The 16,536-nt window shown below is 46.8% G+C and overlaps 2 protein-coding genes across 4 annotated transcripts in view; both read right to left on the reverse strand.

Annotated features, from left to right (window-relative positions):
• Positions 1 to 522: 522 nt before the first annotated feature.
• Positions 523 to 2,769, reverse strand: C7H11orf96 (chromosome 7 C11orf96 homolog). The gene has a single exon (XM_055716402.1). The coding sequence runs from the start codon at positions 1,254 to 1,256 to the stop codon at positions 894 to 896; it is 363 nt and encodes a 120-aa protein (XP_055572377.1). The 5' UTR covers positions 1,257 to 2,769; the 3' UTR covers positions 523 to 893.
• A 1,259-nt stretch (positions 2,770 to 4,028) lies between these two features.
• ALKBH3 (alkB homolog 3, alpha-ketoglutarate dependent dioxygenase) overlaps positions 4,029 to 16,536 on the reverse strand; it is a 31,611-nt gene continuing 19,103 nt past the window's right edge. For 2 of the 3 annotated variants that reach the window (XM_055716399.1, XM_055716400.1), the window contains exon 9: positions 16,063 to 16,307. In XM_055716399.1, the coding sequence (XP_055572374.1) occupies positions 16,215 to 16,307 (93 nt within the window). In that variant the 3' untranslated portion in view covers positions 16,063 to 16,214. Of the gene's footprint in view, positions 4,966 to 15,205; positions 15,345 to 16,062; positions 16,308 to 16,536 lie in introns of those variants that run through there. The other variant, XR_008733195.1, reaches the window with a different exon arrangement.

Raw genomic sequence — 16,536 nt, forward strand, 5'->3', positions numbered from 1 at the left:
TCACTCCCATACCACATATAAATACCTTTGCTTTTCAAACTCTAAGAAAAGCCTGTCCACACAATACTGCCTGCTCTAGTAAACCAAACTGCATTGTATCCCATTGCCAAACATGTCTGCAGCACTAAACAGTTTACAGATCAGAAGAGGAAGGGGAGAAGAGACAAAACCAACCTGGATAAGAACAGAAAGTATACAGGCACTTTGGTGAACGCACAAGGCTCACCCAGTTGCATTAAAGTTCTCAGACACAACCACTTACAACCGCTCCTTAAGCGTCAATTCAGGTTAACGCAAAGATCGCTAAGAAGCAATTAAAGTTGTCTAAAATGAGTCTCTCTTGGCCCTTGTCTCAGCTTGTACCTGACAGCACAGACTGCAAAACCTCTTCGAGCAGCATCCCGGAGGAAAGCACTACTGGTTCTGCACCTGCTTCCTACAGCCTTTAAATCCCTTTAACCCTCGAAGGGGTGAGGGGAGCTGGAAGAGGTCAGATCCCTGAAATAAGGACAGTCCGATATGTACTGTGCAAATATATCAGATTTTATTACTCTCTTATGGAAATAATAACAGACATTCAGGTAGAAACATATTAAATTAATGCAGTCAACAGTTTAAATGCAAAAATAAATATAAAGTCCAGCAGCTCAATGCATCTAAAACAGCTCATTTTTTCTAACAAATAGAAAAGATAATTTTTTTTCGTCTTTTAAACGGAGAGTTTCATACAATCAAATAGAAACGAAGGTACAAGCGCTTTCTTAGAAAACATGCCGAGCCGGCTGCCCGCCCCGGGCGCTCCGCGGGCGGCGGCGGGGCGGCTCCCGCAGCCCAGTCCGTGCCGCCGCCGCCGCCGGGCCGCTCCCGACGGGCCGAGCCGGGCCGGGCCGCCCTCAGAGCGCCGAGTCCGAGTCGCTGGAGTCGAGGCTGTTGCGGAGGCGGCAGCTGCCCAGGCGGTCCCGCTGCAGGCTGAGGTTCTGGGTGCTCCGCCGCAGGCACTCCAGCGACTGCAGGAAGGACTTCTTGGCCTTCTCCTCCTCCATAGGGGACACCCCCTCCTCCTCCACCTCCTGGATCTCGTCGAAAGTCACCGGCTGCGTCTTGAAGCGCGACTGCCGCGGCCGCCGCAGCTTGCCCTTGGGGGCCTTGGCGGGGCGGGCGGGCGGCGGGAACTCCTCGGCCACGCAGACGAAGTGCGGCATCACCGCCTGGTAGCTGGAGCAGATGCCCATCAGTTCGGCCGGCTTCGCGGCCATCCTGCCGCCCGCGGGAGCGCCCGCCGCGGGGGCCGGGGCCGGCGGAGCGGGGCGCGCTGCTTCGGCCGTGCCGGGCGCCGGGGCTCCGGCGGGGACCGACCCTGCGGGCGGTGCCGCGCGGGCAAGTGCGGTACGATGCGGAGCGGCGCTGTCCAGCGGAAAGGTGCGGTACGAGGCGGTAGAGCGCAGGACGGAGCGGAGCGCGGTTCGTTGCGGAGAGGCGCGGTGCGGAGAGGCGCGGACCGGAGAGCGGCGGAACAGAGCGAAGCGTCCCGCCTGCCTCAGCAGAACCGCTGCTGCCGCCGCCGGCGCCCGGGCGCCGTTATATACCCCGGCGCTGCCCCCGCGGGAGCATGCTCAGACGGCAGCGGAGCCCACTTGCAGCCTGCCGGGCGCTTCCCTTCCGCCTGACGTCTCCCCGGCCCCCGCTCGGAGGGGGGGCCAGGCCCCGGGACCGGGGAGCCCCCCGCGCTGCTTCTGCGGAGGCTCCGCTCTCGGCCCTGTCGCCCTGCCCGGCCCCTCTCCCTGTCCGACGGCCGGCCCCGAGCGGGGGACCCTCCACTCCCCCGGCCCCGCTTCCCCGGGCACCGCTGCCGCATCCCCCGCCTACCCCGGCCCCGCTCCCCGCGGCACCCCCCGTCTGCCCCGCCGAGCGCCACGCGGGTTACCGAGGCCTCGCTAGGTCCCGGAGAACCACAGCGGTCATTCAGCCCTCCACACCTCACCTCGCGGCTTCTCCTACCGACACCGCGATTCCCGCGGCTGTTGGAGAACACCGGTGGGCTTGTCACACAGCTTTCAGCTGCGATCGCTACGCCAGAGTAACAGCCACAGTTAACGGGAACACCGAGGCGAGCCAAAGCCCGAACACCCTCCTGCTACAACCATCTGAACTAAAGCGATCACGCGGGATGGGCCCCGACAAGAAACGGTCAGCAGCAGAGGGTTAAGCAGGACTCAGACACTGGGATCTCCTTCCCAATTCTGCCACCTCGAATGTAGCTTAAACACCTGCATCAGTGTGACTCTATTGTTATCCTTTTAGAAGGGATCCTGAAATTTTCCATTCCCCTGTGGGCTCTGTAATACTCTTTCGATACGATGCAGAATTGGATCCTCAGACAAAAACCAGCACAGAAATATTACTGAGCTGAAACAAAAGCTTGCAAATTTAGTGATGGTGGGGACCACGCTTTAAAGCTGGTGCATTGCAAGGAGTCTCAGTGATGGAAAAACACAACAGCGTAAGAAAAAAATACGATAGGAACAGGAAAGGAACTAGAAGGAAGCAGAGTAGAAAAGCACGAGGGAGGAAGAGCCTGAAATGGTTAGTCTGTCCCCTCTTCGGGGCTAATGTTAGATTATTCCCATAAAGACATTCTCCAGTATAGCTTCACCCACTCGAGAATATTTTTGAAGCTTGGTTAGGAACTGGGAAGGAAGCAGAAGCTTAGCAACAGCATTGGGAATCCTGGTCTGTGCTGGCAAGGGGACAAGGCCAGCGTGCTCAGGGCCCGAGGCCTGCCAGCCAGTACGCCCATGTTCAGCACGCACACGCGGCACAGCAGCGCACTGTAGAAGTACCTGGGACACCTCCAGCACCAGCCAGTAAATTAGCCCACAGAGAGATCTGCGCTTACCCCAGGAGTCCCAGGTCCTGTGCTGAAGCTAGCACACCTGCAGCTAGCTTGAGTTTATTATATTTTGCCATAAAACTTACTTTTTGTGCAGAGGTAGACAAGTGCTCTGAAAAAAACCCAGAAGCTTACATACAGCAACACATCCCATGCCACAGTCCGGCACACAGAAAGGGACTTGTTCTTGTGAGTTCACCATCAGAAAGACTCAGCTCTGTCTTTGGGTAAGACTCGGGACTGGTCCCTCCTCCTTCCAAACCACCTTAGCGGTGGTGATAGTTCAGGATCTGCACTGGAAACAAACCATTGTAATCACAGCCCTGTCTCGAACGGGCTAAAACAAAAGAACGTGGCTTTGGGAGAGAGGGGACCAGAGGCACTTGCTAGCGTGCTTCCAGAAAGCTGGCTGCTTTGCCCCTTGCCAGTGTGAAAGAAACATTAAGAGCCTTGGCTTTATGAAACACCTGGCTGCAATCTCCTGGCTTCTTGGCTCCCCAAGGCCTTTAGGGCCAGGTTCAGTTTGAAGCCTTTTTATTGGGAGTTACAATTGGCTTAATAAGGGAACACTTTTCTGCTTGGTCAAATTGAATCATTCCAGCTTGGAGAAGGCTGTGTTTTTACTGTTGATTTTAACGGCTAAATTTAGCCCAAACAGCCCTTACTGCAGTACGATGGCGACTTTCTCTCCAAGAGCCCCATTTACAACAGCTTTTACTCCTGACAACTTGATTCTGCAGCATGGCGAGGGCTGAGCTGTTTCCTCAGCACAGCCTTTCAAGAAGAGAAGCCTGCAGAACAGTCTGGAGGACTCCTGGGGCTGCACTTGTCTGTCCTGCAGAAACAAGCTGTGGGGTGACATAGAAGTCTTGTTCTGGCAGTGAGGAAAAGCATCTCGCATTCATATGAAGCAAGGTAAATTTAATCCGCTCTAGCATGAGAGGATCCAAGGTTCTGCCGAAAAAGGCCGGTTGACTTGATATCTGAAATCCAGTACATGCATCCCCAGTCCAAACTTGTACCTTACAGAAAGTTCAGTACGAGGGCAAACTGGTTTCGTTTCAGGTAGAGCAAACATTTAATTCCCTCACAACTGATTATAAAACTCTCTGGGAAATTTCAACGCTGAGTTGGAGCAACATCACCATGGCAATAACTAGGAGGCCTTAAAATTTTCTTTGAGACAAATCAGAAAAAATATCCTGTGACATAATCCCCCAAGTTAGGTCTGCAATGCGCTAATGTAAAAACTATATTTACTCCAGTGGTCTAAATTATTACTTCAATCTTGGTTGCTCCCAGTATTGAAATGTGACCTCATGATATAGATTACAGAAACTCTCTGCCACATGGATCATCAGAGCAGATTTCTTTCCTGCATAGTACAGGGCTGAAGTCACACTGTACGCCAGGGTGCTGCGCAGGGGCTGGAGGGAACCTTTACGCAGGGCTAGGAACATTTCAAATGCTGCATGGTTTACATAAAATATCCACTCAACAGCCGTGGGGCTTTGGGAAGTTAAAATGCCAGTTTCATAGGAGGAGAAATGACTAATGCTGCTGAAATAGCACCTTGGAAATCAGTTTATGTCATTAGGTCATTTGTCTAACAATGTGATTATAGGAAATACATGCCTAGCCTATTAATTGTTATTCCTCTTGCTGGCTATCAGATTGAATGCCACAGAAGGGAAAGAGAAGGGAGAGAGAGATCCACCTCTTCCTGTAGGAAAAAAAAAAACAACTTTTCAAAGGCCTGGGCTGCCAGAGAAGCCACTTGTAGTTAGGCAATACCAGTGTAGATGCCCTGAACACAGCAGTTCATGCCCGGAAAAGGAGCGGTGCAGTAACCCCACCATCAGAGTTGAGGGGGCCTCCCTCACAAACCAGAGGGATAAGCCACATCAGCAGGATGCCTGAACCTATCCCCAGCAGGTGGGTTTCAAATCTCCTCTGAAAACATACCTGAGAGTAGAAACTGCCTCTTGCTGTCCTGCCAGGCGGCATTTCCAGAGATTCTTTTGTACAGTCAGCCACCACACAGCACCTTGTTGTGGGCATCTCAGCATTCTGCTCTGTGAATTCATTTCCATGAGGAAATGGGAAGGAGTTGCAGTTCCTTCTCCACTACAGTTCACACCCTGAAACAACCATTTTTAAAATAATAATAATATATATATTATATAATATAATATATATATATATGAATAACATTCAGCCTAACAGATACCAGCTTACAAATAGGAAAGGACAAAATAAATAAACAAGTAGTCAATACAAACTACTTTTGAAAGCAGAAGGTAAGTCCTCTGATCCTTTTCTCTGCATGCACACATGCACATTTGATTTAAACTTGAAATTGTACCTTTCTGATAGGGGAACCTAAGTTATTCAACGAGGCCCAGTTGAAACCTACTGAGTCTGCTGCCTGGAAAAAAAGCAAACCGTTGTTTTTTTCTAGCTATCCTAACAAAATAGCAGCACCACTGGCAGCTTAACTCAGCAGCCAACTCTCTCTCTAGCATGCGTGAATGAATTTACACCAGGGAATTGTTTGACTAATTACTTGCAAGGGCTATGCACTCAGGGTTGCCGTATCCCTTTCCTTATGTATTTGGTTGGATATGCTTTACCTTCCTTTCCAGTATTTCTAGCTGGGACCCCAGCAGCCTTTTAACATTTTTTCCTTTTGAAAAAAAATAGATCAAAGCAAAGCCAGCCCCAGCAGCTGACTGTCCGCAGGTAATCCTACAGTAAGGATCACACACTCGCACGCTCACAGTCAGGCAGCCAACAGAGCAACGTGCAGCCAGCATTTTGAATGTCCCTTGAAATATCTTCCTGAAGTTAGATCCCTCATGTTCCCCGGGCCATGCCTGGGGGCAGCCGCAGGGAGCCCTGCAGCTGGCAGCGTGGGTGAGTAACAAGCACTTGTCCCCTCTGCAGCAGGCAGGTATCGGGAGGGATTTAGGTGCAGGACTGGAAATCTTTGCAGGCAAGAGAAGATCAAGCCCTGACTCCAGCCTCCTGTGGGCCAGGGCTTTCCTTCACACCCCAAACACCAGAATTTCTGTCCCCTGCAGCAGGAGATGAGGGAGAAGCCTTAGGCAACAAGGCCTGAGGAAACTCCCCTACGGTACTTAATGTACCTTGGAGGGCAGATACATTTGGCAAGGCAGCAGGAGGCTCAAGTCCCTGCTGCAGTGTTTGCATGCAGCTTGTGAAAAATCATCTCTACAGGCCCCTTCTACGAGGAAGCTCTTGCTGACGTACTACGGAGTTGCTAGGATGGGCAAGTTCTCTGAGGGATGCTTCAAACTGGATGAGTTCAATGCATGAATTATGGGTACGCAGAAGGACTTATTTCCCCAGGCAATCTGCCACAGAAATGGTGTCACCTTACCACTTACTGAGGTTTTAAGATACTTCTCTAGACAAAATAACTTCTTATGAGAAAAGTTTGTCTCATTTTTATATGTCTCCTTTTTTTACATAACTTTGCCATTTTAGCTGAAAAATTTCTTTCCAAGTCAGCCTCTAGTACCGCATATGGGAAATTCAGCTGACTTGTTGATTCCCAACTTTTTATTTTTACAGACAGTGTCACCGCATGATCCTCCTTTCCTCAGCCCACCCCTGAAACCTGGCTCCCCCTCTTCCCACTACAGTTGTAGCAAGACCTGTGTGAACCCAGGCCCACCAGCCCAGCAATGCCTACTGGCGCCGGGACGCTGTGGTGTTCGCCATCCCCAGTGGTGCCTCTCACTAGCTGGGAACTGACCTGGAAGAGAAGGTATTCCGCTGCGCAGTGTTAGCCGTACAAAGTCTGAGTGCTGGTACCTCCACTAAGTATAACTATATAATCTATACATATATTTATAGAATATAAATCAATTTGATGTTGAATCATTTCAGGGGTGTGGTCACAGACCTAGGACACCAGAGGTAGAAACCTGCCATGGATTTTCACTGCAATGTAAGTCACCGAAACCCGTTTTGGCTTCTCAGTGAGGTGCGTGAGAAGAATGCTGATGTAACTTGGACAAGGGCAGTCAGGTCAGGCTTGGACCACTTTAAAATGAAGACCGTAAAGATCAAAGTCGGGTTTGGTAGGAAGGATGAGTTGAAATGGGAGCCCTCAGAAGCAGAGGAGGCAGCTGGAGGCAGGAGCATGGTGAAGGGTGAGACAGGAGGGAGCAGGAGGAACAGCGGGGCCATGCAGGCTAGTCAAGAGCAGAAGCAAGGCAGGAGTAACAAGAGCAAGGGGCAGAGTCTGGGATCGACGGCTAGGATGGAAAGCCCAGCACGCTGCCTGCAGGGTACATGGCACCAGCCCTCTTCAAGCCTCACTTCTCCCTGCCAGCCTGTGACGAGAGCTGGGAGCAGGACCATTTCCTTCAGGCGCAGCAGCAGCTAGTGCTGCGAGGCAAGGAGGTATCCACAGCATGACTGTAGGTCATGACAAACACTTGTTAATACTTGTGAGGACCTCATGATACAACACTGTTAACAAAAAGTCTGTGCATTCAAAGCTCCAACCCCCTCAAGTATCTCACTCAGTCTTGCCTTACTTTTTGTGAGTGGCACTAAATCCCATAAAGCTTCTGCCCACTGCCATTAGGACAAAATACTGACTAAAATGTTTGAACATATTAATGCTCCTCACAGAAATATATTACTTTATTCTCTATATTGAATTGTTTTAATTGTAAAGTGACAGCTGAAGTGAGAAAGCGTTTCAGCAGCATGTCACAGGATAACAGCATTTGGCTGTCATCTCACCACTAACAATAAATGTAGTAATAAAACTCTGTTTTTAAAGAGAGCTGCAAAATGTTCCCTGATGAAAGCTGCTACATTAAATTGCCCTTGTTTGGCCTGACAGGCATCAGAAAGGATGGCAGCTTTCCCTAGCGCTGTTACTGACGTACCAGGACACAGCAATAGGAGGATACAAGATGATAGTGCAGTTTAAACAACTGGAGACCAGTGATTGCAGAAAACTCAGCTGTTCAAAGAATGAAACTGTGCTTTTAACAAATTAAAGAGACTGCTTTGAATATTCCTGCTGGTACAAGTTGCTGCCACTTGGCAGCAAAATTAACCTCTAACCTCTCATGTCTTTAACTGTCAAGGTATTACTATGTCTAGTTGTTACTGTGATCCTATCAATTAAGCAGAGCAAAAATTAGGATTTCTAGTTCTATAATACCTTTTGCAAGTAACAAACCACATCCTGTCTCAGGTTCAAAAGCTTGAAATAATGTTTTGCCTTACAAAATAAAATGAAAAAAAAAAGTTTTGGGGAGAGAAATCTCCTTAGTGTGTGCAGGGGAGAACTTTGCTGATGAAACCAGGGAGTTTCTGTCCCTCCATGTGGTGCATGCCGAGCTAGTGGCCAGGACGCTGCTGATGGCCACAGGTGCTGTGCTGCCTCCCAGGCAACGTGTCAGCTGCAGCAACAGAAATGCTATCAGCAAAGGAGCACTGAGAGGAGGATTCCCTCGCTCCTTATCAGGCAGGCCCAGCGTAACTCATAGCTGAGCACGGGACACTCATCTTGGTTTCTTTTCTGTACCCAAGTGCTGACTTTTGCAAGAGCTGGAGAAATTGAATTATTTCTGAGACTTTTCCTGTTCTCTCTCGGATCTGGACAAAACTGATCATGAACCTCAAAATTAGAAAGGGAGGGCTGAGCAGCAGACAGCACAGCCACAAAGGCTCTGGCTGCTTTGGAGGTCGGGCAAAAGGGAAGCCTTTCCTTATGTGAGTTGAGATCAAAAATCTTAAGTCAGTGCCACAAATACGATCTTAGCACTTCTGAAGGATTTTATCTTCCACTTTCCTCTGCAGCTAAAACGACTGCAGAGCATCCAAATATTTCAGTAAAGTAAATCTTTTTTCCTCCCTCTTTAAGCCTATTTGCAAGTAATCAAGAAAGAAATCAACTGTACTCCAGAGACTCAAACAGAAGTTTCTTGATGATGACCTTCAAGTAACCAAATCCTGCAGATTTTTTTTTACTCAATCTCTACATCTTTTTGGGGACTTCAGACAAAAACTACTACAACCACATCAGTAAACAGGTGAGTGACATTTGTTCCAGCAACAGAAGCTCTGCCTTGGGGAGGGGATCCTGTGTGGCACCAGTGCTGACAAGCAGAAAGAAAAAAAAGCCTCATCCTGTCCCTGTCAGATGAAAGCCCATAGCACCCAAAGCTGAGAAATGATCTTTGTAACACTAGGAAGAAGCTTTCCTAAGATAAAATAGAGCTCCTTTGGCCTCTGCAAGGGAAGCGAAGCCAGGAGTTAACTGATGTGACCAAGGGAAAGACTGATCAGTGCAAAATACAGGGATGTCACAGAGAAACAGCAGATACTTAGGCCACTTTATTCTACCTGTGGCTCCTGCAAGCAACAAGATGCTGTGTCCCACATCCAGCCTGCAGTACCACGCTCAATCACTCTCCTTGCCCTGAGCCCTGGGAGGATTCCTTCATGTTGGCTTGTCAGCTGGTCCCAGGAATCTCTTCTCTGGCACGAGCTGTGATGGCTTCGTTGCTGCTGGGGAAGCGCAGGTATTGCCAAATTTTACCTTACACGCAATTTGTCAGACACCTTCCTACTAATGTGTGCGCTGCTCCCCCTCCTCTGTGCAGGGATGGGTACCGGTGCCACATCCTGGCTGCACAACCCAGGGTGCCTGCAGCCACCCACCAGTTCCCAACAGAAAACACCACCGGGCAATTTTAAATCCCTCTTTCATCTCTTCCACTTGCTTCTCCCAAAGAATTGAGGATCCTGAATCTCGTTACCCCTCTTCCTTTCCAAGCCCCCCCCCCCCCCCCCAAGCTATTTCAAGCTAAAGGCATGACATGCTGGGGCGGCAAGCTGTCTCCCTCCTCCTTGGCACAGTGCAAAACCACAGCACAGATCTGCCTCCAGAAAGCAGAGGAGGGGGGATACTGGGAACCACATAAATTCTGCAGCCTAACAAATTGGGCACCAACCTGGGATTGCGGGTTGTGTGTCTATGCCAGTACTCCCTCTGGGAAGTCACATCTCTGTTCGCCCCTGCTCCATCTTCTGCTCTCTGCATTAGAAACTCTTCTGGGTAAGAAATTCTCCTTGCAGCCCTCCCTAATGATGACAAGGAGCCAATGACCTGTGACAAGTCACAGCCACAACTCCCTTGTCCCACCCAATACTAGCACTCTTTCTAGCCTGTGGATCCTTTCAAGGGGCCTGGTTTTTGCTCTCTTCTGCTTTAAGAGATGCACTGGGTCTGGCTGAGCCCCACAGCAGCCGTCATAGTGCTGTGCTTGTATTGGTAGCCAGAAAGATGGAGGTAACACAGCAGTGTTTTGGCTACTGCTGAGCAGCGCTTGCACAGCACCAAGGCTGGCTCTCCAACCTTCCCTGCCCGCTCCCCCCAGGAGGCTGGAGGTGGGTGAGATTTTGGGAGGTGACATAGCCAGGACAGCTGATCCAAAGTGACCAAAGAGATATTCCACACCATATGACGCCTGCTCAGATAGAAATGCTGAGAGAGGAGGAAAGGGGGGGCATTTGTTATTTATGACATTTTGTCTTTGGGAGCAACTGCTACACACACTGAAGCCCTGCTTCCCGTGAAGTGGCCAAACATCGCCTGCTGATGGGAAGTAGAGAATAACATCTTTTGTTTTCCTTTGCTTCCATGTGTACAACTTCTGCTATTGCTTCACTAAACTGCCTTTATTTTGACCCACAGGGGTTTTTTTTCATCTTATTTTCTCCTCTCCCAGATCTACTGAGGAGGGGAGTGATAGAGCAGCTTGGTGGGCACCTGGCACCCAGCCAAGGTCAACACATCACAAGGGCTCATGCTTGGCCAGCTTACTGCCTGAGGTCAGCCAGTGCAGGGTTGCATGGCAGCCTGCCCTAGGTACAAACGCATTGCAGGAAACACACGCTCAGGGGCAGAGGACTGGCACGGGTAACTCAAGAGATCAGCTGTAATGTCAACCCACTCTTCAGCATGGATCTATGTGCTGTCTCCACCATGGGACTAGAGAGAAAGAATAAATTGCCCCCTCCTGTGAACAGCAAAGCAACTGCACGTGCAGCTATAGGCATAAACAACTTTCAGTTAAGAATCATTCTGGATCCAGTGAGCACTGTCTGTCTGGATGATCCCCTGTGATATGAAGACTCTGCTCCAAGTCTCATTCAGCCAGCAAAACCTCCTGAGTGAACAGAACAAAGTTTTTGTTTCTGTTGGGAAACCTAAATGGGGGTCATGCAACAGACCTCCTTACTCCTTATTCTAATTAAAATACTTTAATATGGTCCTCCCTTTCTTCACTTAAAACAAGGCCCCCTAGCTCTCCCAAGATGTGCCTTCCCAGCACAAACTGCCAAAGACCTGCCAGCTAACCTGTTCTTCAAGGAAGCTTGTAATAACTTTGCAAAGTCATACTAAATGTTACACAACCGAAGAACCAGGTAAATTAAATAGGGCAACAGGGGAGAAAGCACACATCTGTCAACTTGCTGAAATAACTGGCCCTCTGCCTCTGGGCCAGAACTCTTAAAGCAACCGCTGCTGAGCCTGTATAAACCCCTTACACATCACTCTCAGGCATGCTAAGAAGAGGACTCAATACCCACAAGATCTCAGCAGAAGTTAGGTGCAGGAAAGACAGGCCAGTGAGCTCCAACTTAAACAAATGGCCCAGGTTGCTATGGAAACCTCAAGGATGGAAGAGAAGCACTTTGAAAACAAAATGTAGCCGGGCAGATTAAATACCCACTCTGAAAAGGTTTATGACCAGAAAAGGCAAAGTGGGTGTTAAATGCTTTTTAGCTAAGTCAATAGTAGCAGCACTTGAGAAGGAGGCATTGTGGGATTCACAGCACCCATCATACCTCTTCTACCCCAAACCCCAGTAAAACAGTCTTCTGTACTTTGTCAACACTATGGTATGAAAATTCTGGATTCTTAACCCCTTCCTGGCACCCCATCTCCTTCTACATTACTACTGTAGCTACAAATTACTATATGTAGCTATATTAACCCCATCAGCCATGGTAAGTGGAAAATACATAGCTAGAATTAATCTGACACAGGAGGAATAAAATTAACTGCAGCTTTAAAGTTAATCAAAACTGAAAATCCTAAAGAGGTGGGGTTTTTTTCCCTAAAAAAAAAAACACAGCAGAGAAATGACAGAATTTTGCTGTTGATTTTAAAAGGCATGTGGCTCAGATCAACCTGGCGCGGCCCAACAGTATAGTATTCAATCGGATATACTCTAACCTTATCAAGAGTTTGTGCTTGAATTCAAGTATTCTCTGATTAAATGATTATTGCAAGTAGCATGGAGACAGAGCAGTTCCTCACACCGGTATGGTTAATTAATAATGTTAACAATTATATAGGTATTAAATAAATGAATGGTTACGTATTTTTGATGGAACCAGTCAGAACCGCTCCACCCTGCATGTTCCCTCAGAGTCGCAGGCCACCCTCCATCCTTACTGAAGACAGCTTCCTGCCTGCTCCTTGTCATCAGGCCTTCCCTGCTCCTTATCATCAAGCCTGAGGGCCATTATGTTTTGGAAAAGGTATGGCTATTTTGGAAAAGCTTAAAAGGGAATCTTAACAGGGATAACTAGTTTGAAGGCTACAAACAGTTTTAAGAAATGCAATTTTTCAGCTCTTCGTGGAAGAGACACATACTCTGCTGAAAAATAACACTTCAGAATGAAGCTGGAAAAAAGTAGCCCCACAGTTTATATATTCTATGTAAAAAAATATCAATAAACCTGTAGCAGGGAACATATGAGAGGTAACTAAAGATAAATATGAACAAAAGACAATGGACATGACAGGGGAAAGGAAAAGGCAGCAAGAGGGAGTTTGGAAGACACAGGAAGAATACAGGGAATATGGAAAATAAAATTCACAGGCGCTCTGTAGGCAAAGCACCTCTTAGCATCTGCTCCACTACCTCATGTGGCCAGACTACTCCATGAGTAGATTAGTGAGTCTAGTGATAACAGCAAAACCAAAAAAACCCTAGGCAACCCCCCACCCCCAAATCCTCCATGTACATATAAGCCTTTGTTTTCACATAAATGATGTATTTTACTTTACATTAATGTAATGTATTCTGAGTTTAAACCTATTTTCAAAACACTGTTGGCTGGGAAAATTGGACTGTCAAAACCATCCTGGGAAGAAAGCCTTATAAACTGAAAAATAAATCTTTCAGGTAGCATTTCAAGAAATACTGTTTTTAAATCCATATAACTAGGGGAGAGGTTCCTCCAGATATCTTTAAGTTAAAGAATGGAACCTAGCTACATATTTACCATTCTAAATATGCTACCCTCTGCGCTTGACTACAACAGCAGAAACAGCTGAATAGCAGCACTAGAAGTTGCCCTGGTTTCCAGTGAAAAATCTTTAGGTGCCACGAGAACACCACCAGACTCAAATCTCACTTTTGCACACATCTGTTCTGAGAACTGTAAGAGTGATTGCAGCAGCCAGGAACAAATTTCTACCTACAGGAAAAAATGTTTCTGCAGAAAGATCTCCTGAGATGTGGGCTGGAATCTCCTCTGCTCTAAGCCATTTCCTGCTGTCCCAGCAGACAGGAGGTTGCGATCTGCTGCCACCTGGCTAGGTGACTTTTTTGGGAGGAGGTGGGGGGAGGAAGGACCGACCTACGAGTTCCCAGTGGACAAAGAAACCTGACCTCTAGGCCAACTGTTCCACTTGCAGCCAGGGCACTCAGGACAGGGGGAGGAACAATGCCAAGTGCCTTCTCCCCACTGTTAACCAGATTTGGATATAAGCAGCGCTCCCAGTTGACACACGAGCCAGTGCAGAACATAGTAGACACCTGCAACAAAAATGTATCACCCAAGATTGCTCCATGGGGTACAGCATTTCTCTTATAAATCATTTTATTTATAAGGGAAGAAACCTTGGTCTTCTCCTAGATCAAAGGAAGTAAAGAAACTAAAACAAAATTTGCTAACATTATAAATTGAATCCAAGAAAGTAAGTGAAAAACTGTTCTCCCACAACAGTATCAGCCTCCAGGGCCCTACCATCAGTCATGTGCCCAGCTTCATTGAATTCAAATGGGTTTGTAATTTCTATAGGCTGAGGTTTGGGGGTTTGAAGTTTCCGTCTAGTCCCCATGTCCTACTCTCTCTTGCAGCACGACTACTCTTAACACAGTGTAAATAAATGTAGCTTGAACAAACTGATAAAGGCTAAAGTGTTGCCTTGTCAGAATACCTGGAGAAATTAGCACTGCCCCTTGCTTAAGGAAAACCACTCTCTGTCAGGACTGCCAAACCTGGGCACACATACAGGGATGCGCACAAAGCTCCAGTTACCCAATGAACATAAACATGAAAGTAAGCATCTGCCTCCTTCAACAGTAATTCTCAGGAGATACATCACAGAGCTCAGATCTTAAATTCAAATGCAAGGAATTACCACTAAATATACTCCAAAAACATATTTCTATACAAACTGGGATGAAAGTGAAGACATTATTAGATAGCGAAGTAAGTTTTCTAATAACATTCATTCATTTTAGAATAATAAGCTATTTCAAAAGCTATATGGTGCTTTAGATAGAGAGGTTGCTTCACGAGTTTTTTGATATACAACAAAAACAATTCTGCTCAATTTCAGAGCACAGGGATTGAAATGGCTCAACAGCCTGTCCTTTAGGTCATCAATAACATTAAAACATAGGCATAAGTGAGTATTAACAACTTGACTGTTCTCATGAAATGAGAATTTTAAACTACAGCAGATGCTGGGAAAGAAAACAAAGATATTTTCTAACCACCAACTAATTCTTGGACTGAAGAGGGATTCTTGCTTGTTTAACAATGTTAACGTGTTACAAGGCATGAGATATTTACCCATGCTTAGATCCTACTTCAGGCAGAAAATGAAGACATACCAAACTTGTATTTTCATCCAGTACAGTGGATGCCATTTAGCTGCAGTGAGAACTTAAACATGTAGGCAGCATACCTGACAACACCCAGACAGCAGTCCCTACCAAGAGCTGAGACATATCTAGGATGGGCAAACTTGAAGAAATCCAGCAAGTCAACCTAGAATCAGGTCTGAGCTGCTGGACTGTTTCTCTGTAACAGCAGAGGCTTAAGAGATAACCCCTCAAGTAATATTCTTGAATGCAATATGCACTGACCTAGGAGCAGTAACACCAGAGTGAGTGCTACACCTGGTGCTACTAGACTCTACTTAGTGTACATTTGCAACTGACTTACATTGTGATTATAATAAATCGGCTCCAAATCTTTGGACCGGTTCTTCTAGGTATCAAATCTGACAGCACAAGCCTCATTTTTAGAGACATTGGCATTTCCTGTCCCACCTGAAATCACTGGAAGCTGCAAAGTAGTTGTGCTAAAAAGAAAAACAAAAAAGAAATGTAAGAATTTCATTAGCGAATTCTGAAAGTAACGTTTTTCATCTCTTTTGTGTCTATTTTCCTGCCTATGACACAGAGGTAACAGTTTTAAGCAGCAGGGATGGAGGACTGTTCATACTCAAGCAACGGGCAGCTTCAGTCTGGCTGAGGAGGCTGGTGGCTAAGGTCTCTCTGTCGTTTGTCTTTGTCTCGTCTACATGGATAAACAGGATGAAGTCTGAGCACTCGGTGCATAGCAGAAGGGAGCTTTGACCCTCTGTTCTACTAGACACTATTATAATTCAAGTAGTTATATAAATTATGAAACTGATTGCTTCATTGCAAAAGACTTTGCAACCTTCAAAGAAAAACAATGCTCTATCCCTTTGTGAAATGAGATCACTGTGAAGTGCAGCTTTCTCATTTCTGTACGCACAGCACACGTACAGCTGGCTTCACATGGAAGAATCCTGTCCTGTCATTACTTAGAACATAGATCACTACTTGGGGGAAAGGGGAGACAAGAGAAGGTGCAAAAATAACTGCTCACTGAATCTTTCCGCTCCAGTCAGTACCTCTCAGATCTTTCATGTGCTTTGTGTTCTTTTAAGAATAATCATTGCTTTTTCACAAACTTAAGCCTGTGATTTAGTATCATCTAATAGCACATCACTTATGAAAACAAAACAGCACTGTCCACATAACACAGGCAGCTTCTGATTGTCAAAGATCTTCATAATATCGATTCTTTTCCACATCAGGTATTTCACAGAAATCTATTCCTGTAAGGCTTCCTTTAAATCTGTAGCAATCTGAGGCTCTGGATCTGCTGTGGGTCTATATCCAAAAATGCCCAAAGTGCCTCTTCACTTCCAAACTCCATCAGCTTCTGAATAAATGATCCTAAAGGTCAAGTTTATCCGTGCATCTCTAGAATGATATTCCTTCGGCACTCGATGCTGTAAGTGGCATTAGAAAGAAAAAACAAAACACCAAAAAAACAAAACCAAATACGTGAGCTTGTGTATTTAAAATACAGTTAATCAAACAATGTAAAAACCCCTTCATTCCTGTGATGGCTTTTTATTAAGATTTCTAAACATTTATATTAAAAGGCAAAACCATCACGTTCTGACTGTTCAGGGCCACTGAAAACAAAAGGTCTTTGTAAATTACTGTAGACTTGTT

Source organism: Falco cherrug, chromosome 7 (genome assembly GCF_023634085.1).
Source record: "Falco cherrug isolate bFalChe1 chromosome 7, bFalChe1.pri, whole genome shotgun sequence".
Taxonomy (NCBI): domain Eukaryota; kingdom Metazoa; phylum Chordata; class Aves; order Falconiformes; family Falconidae; genus Falco; species Falco cherrug.

What these genes read in the sequence shown, in the direction of transcription:
- C7H11orf96 (XM_055716402.1), bottom strand. Translation starts at nt 1,256, where the DNA reads ATGGCCGCGAAGCCGGCCGAACTGATGGGCATCTGCTCCAGCTACCAG.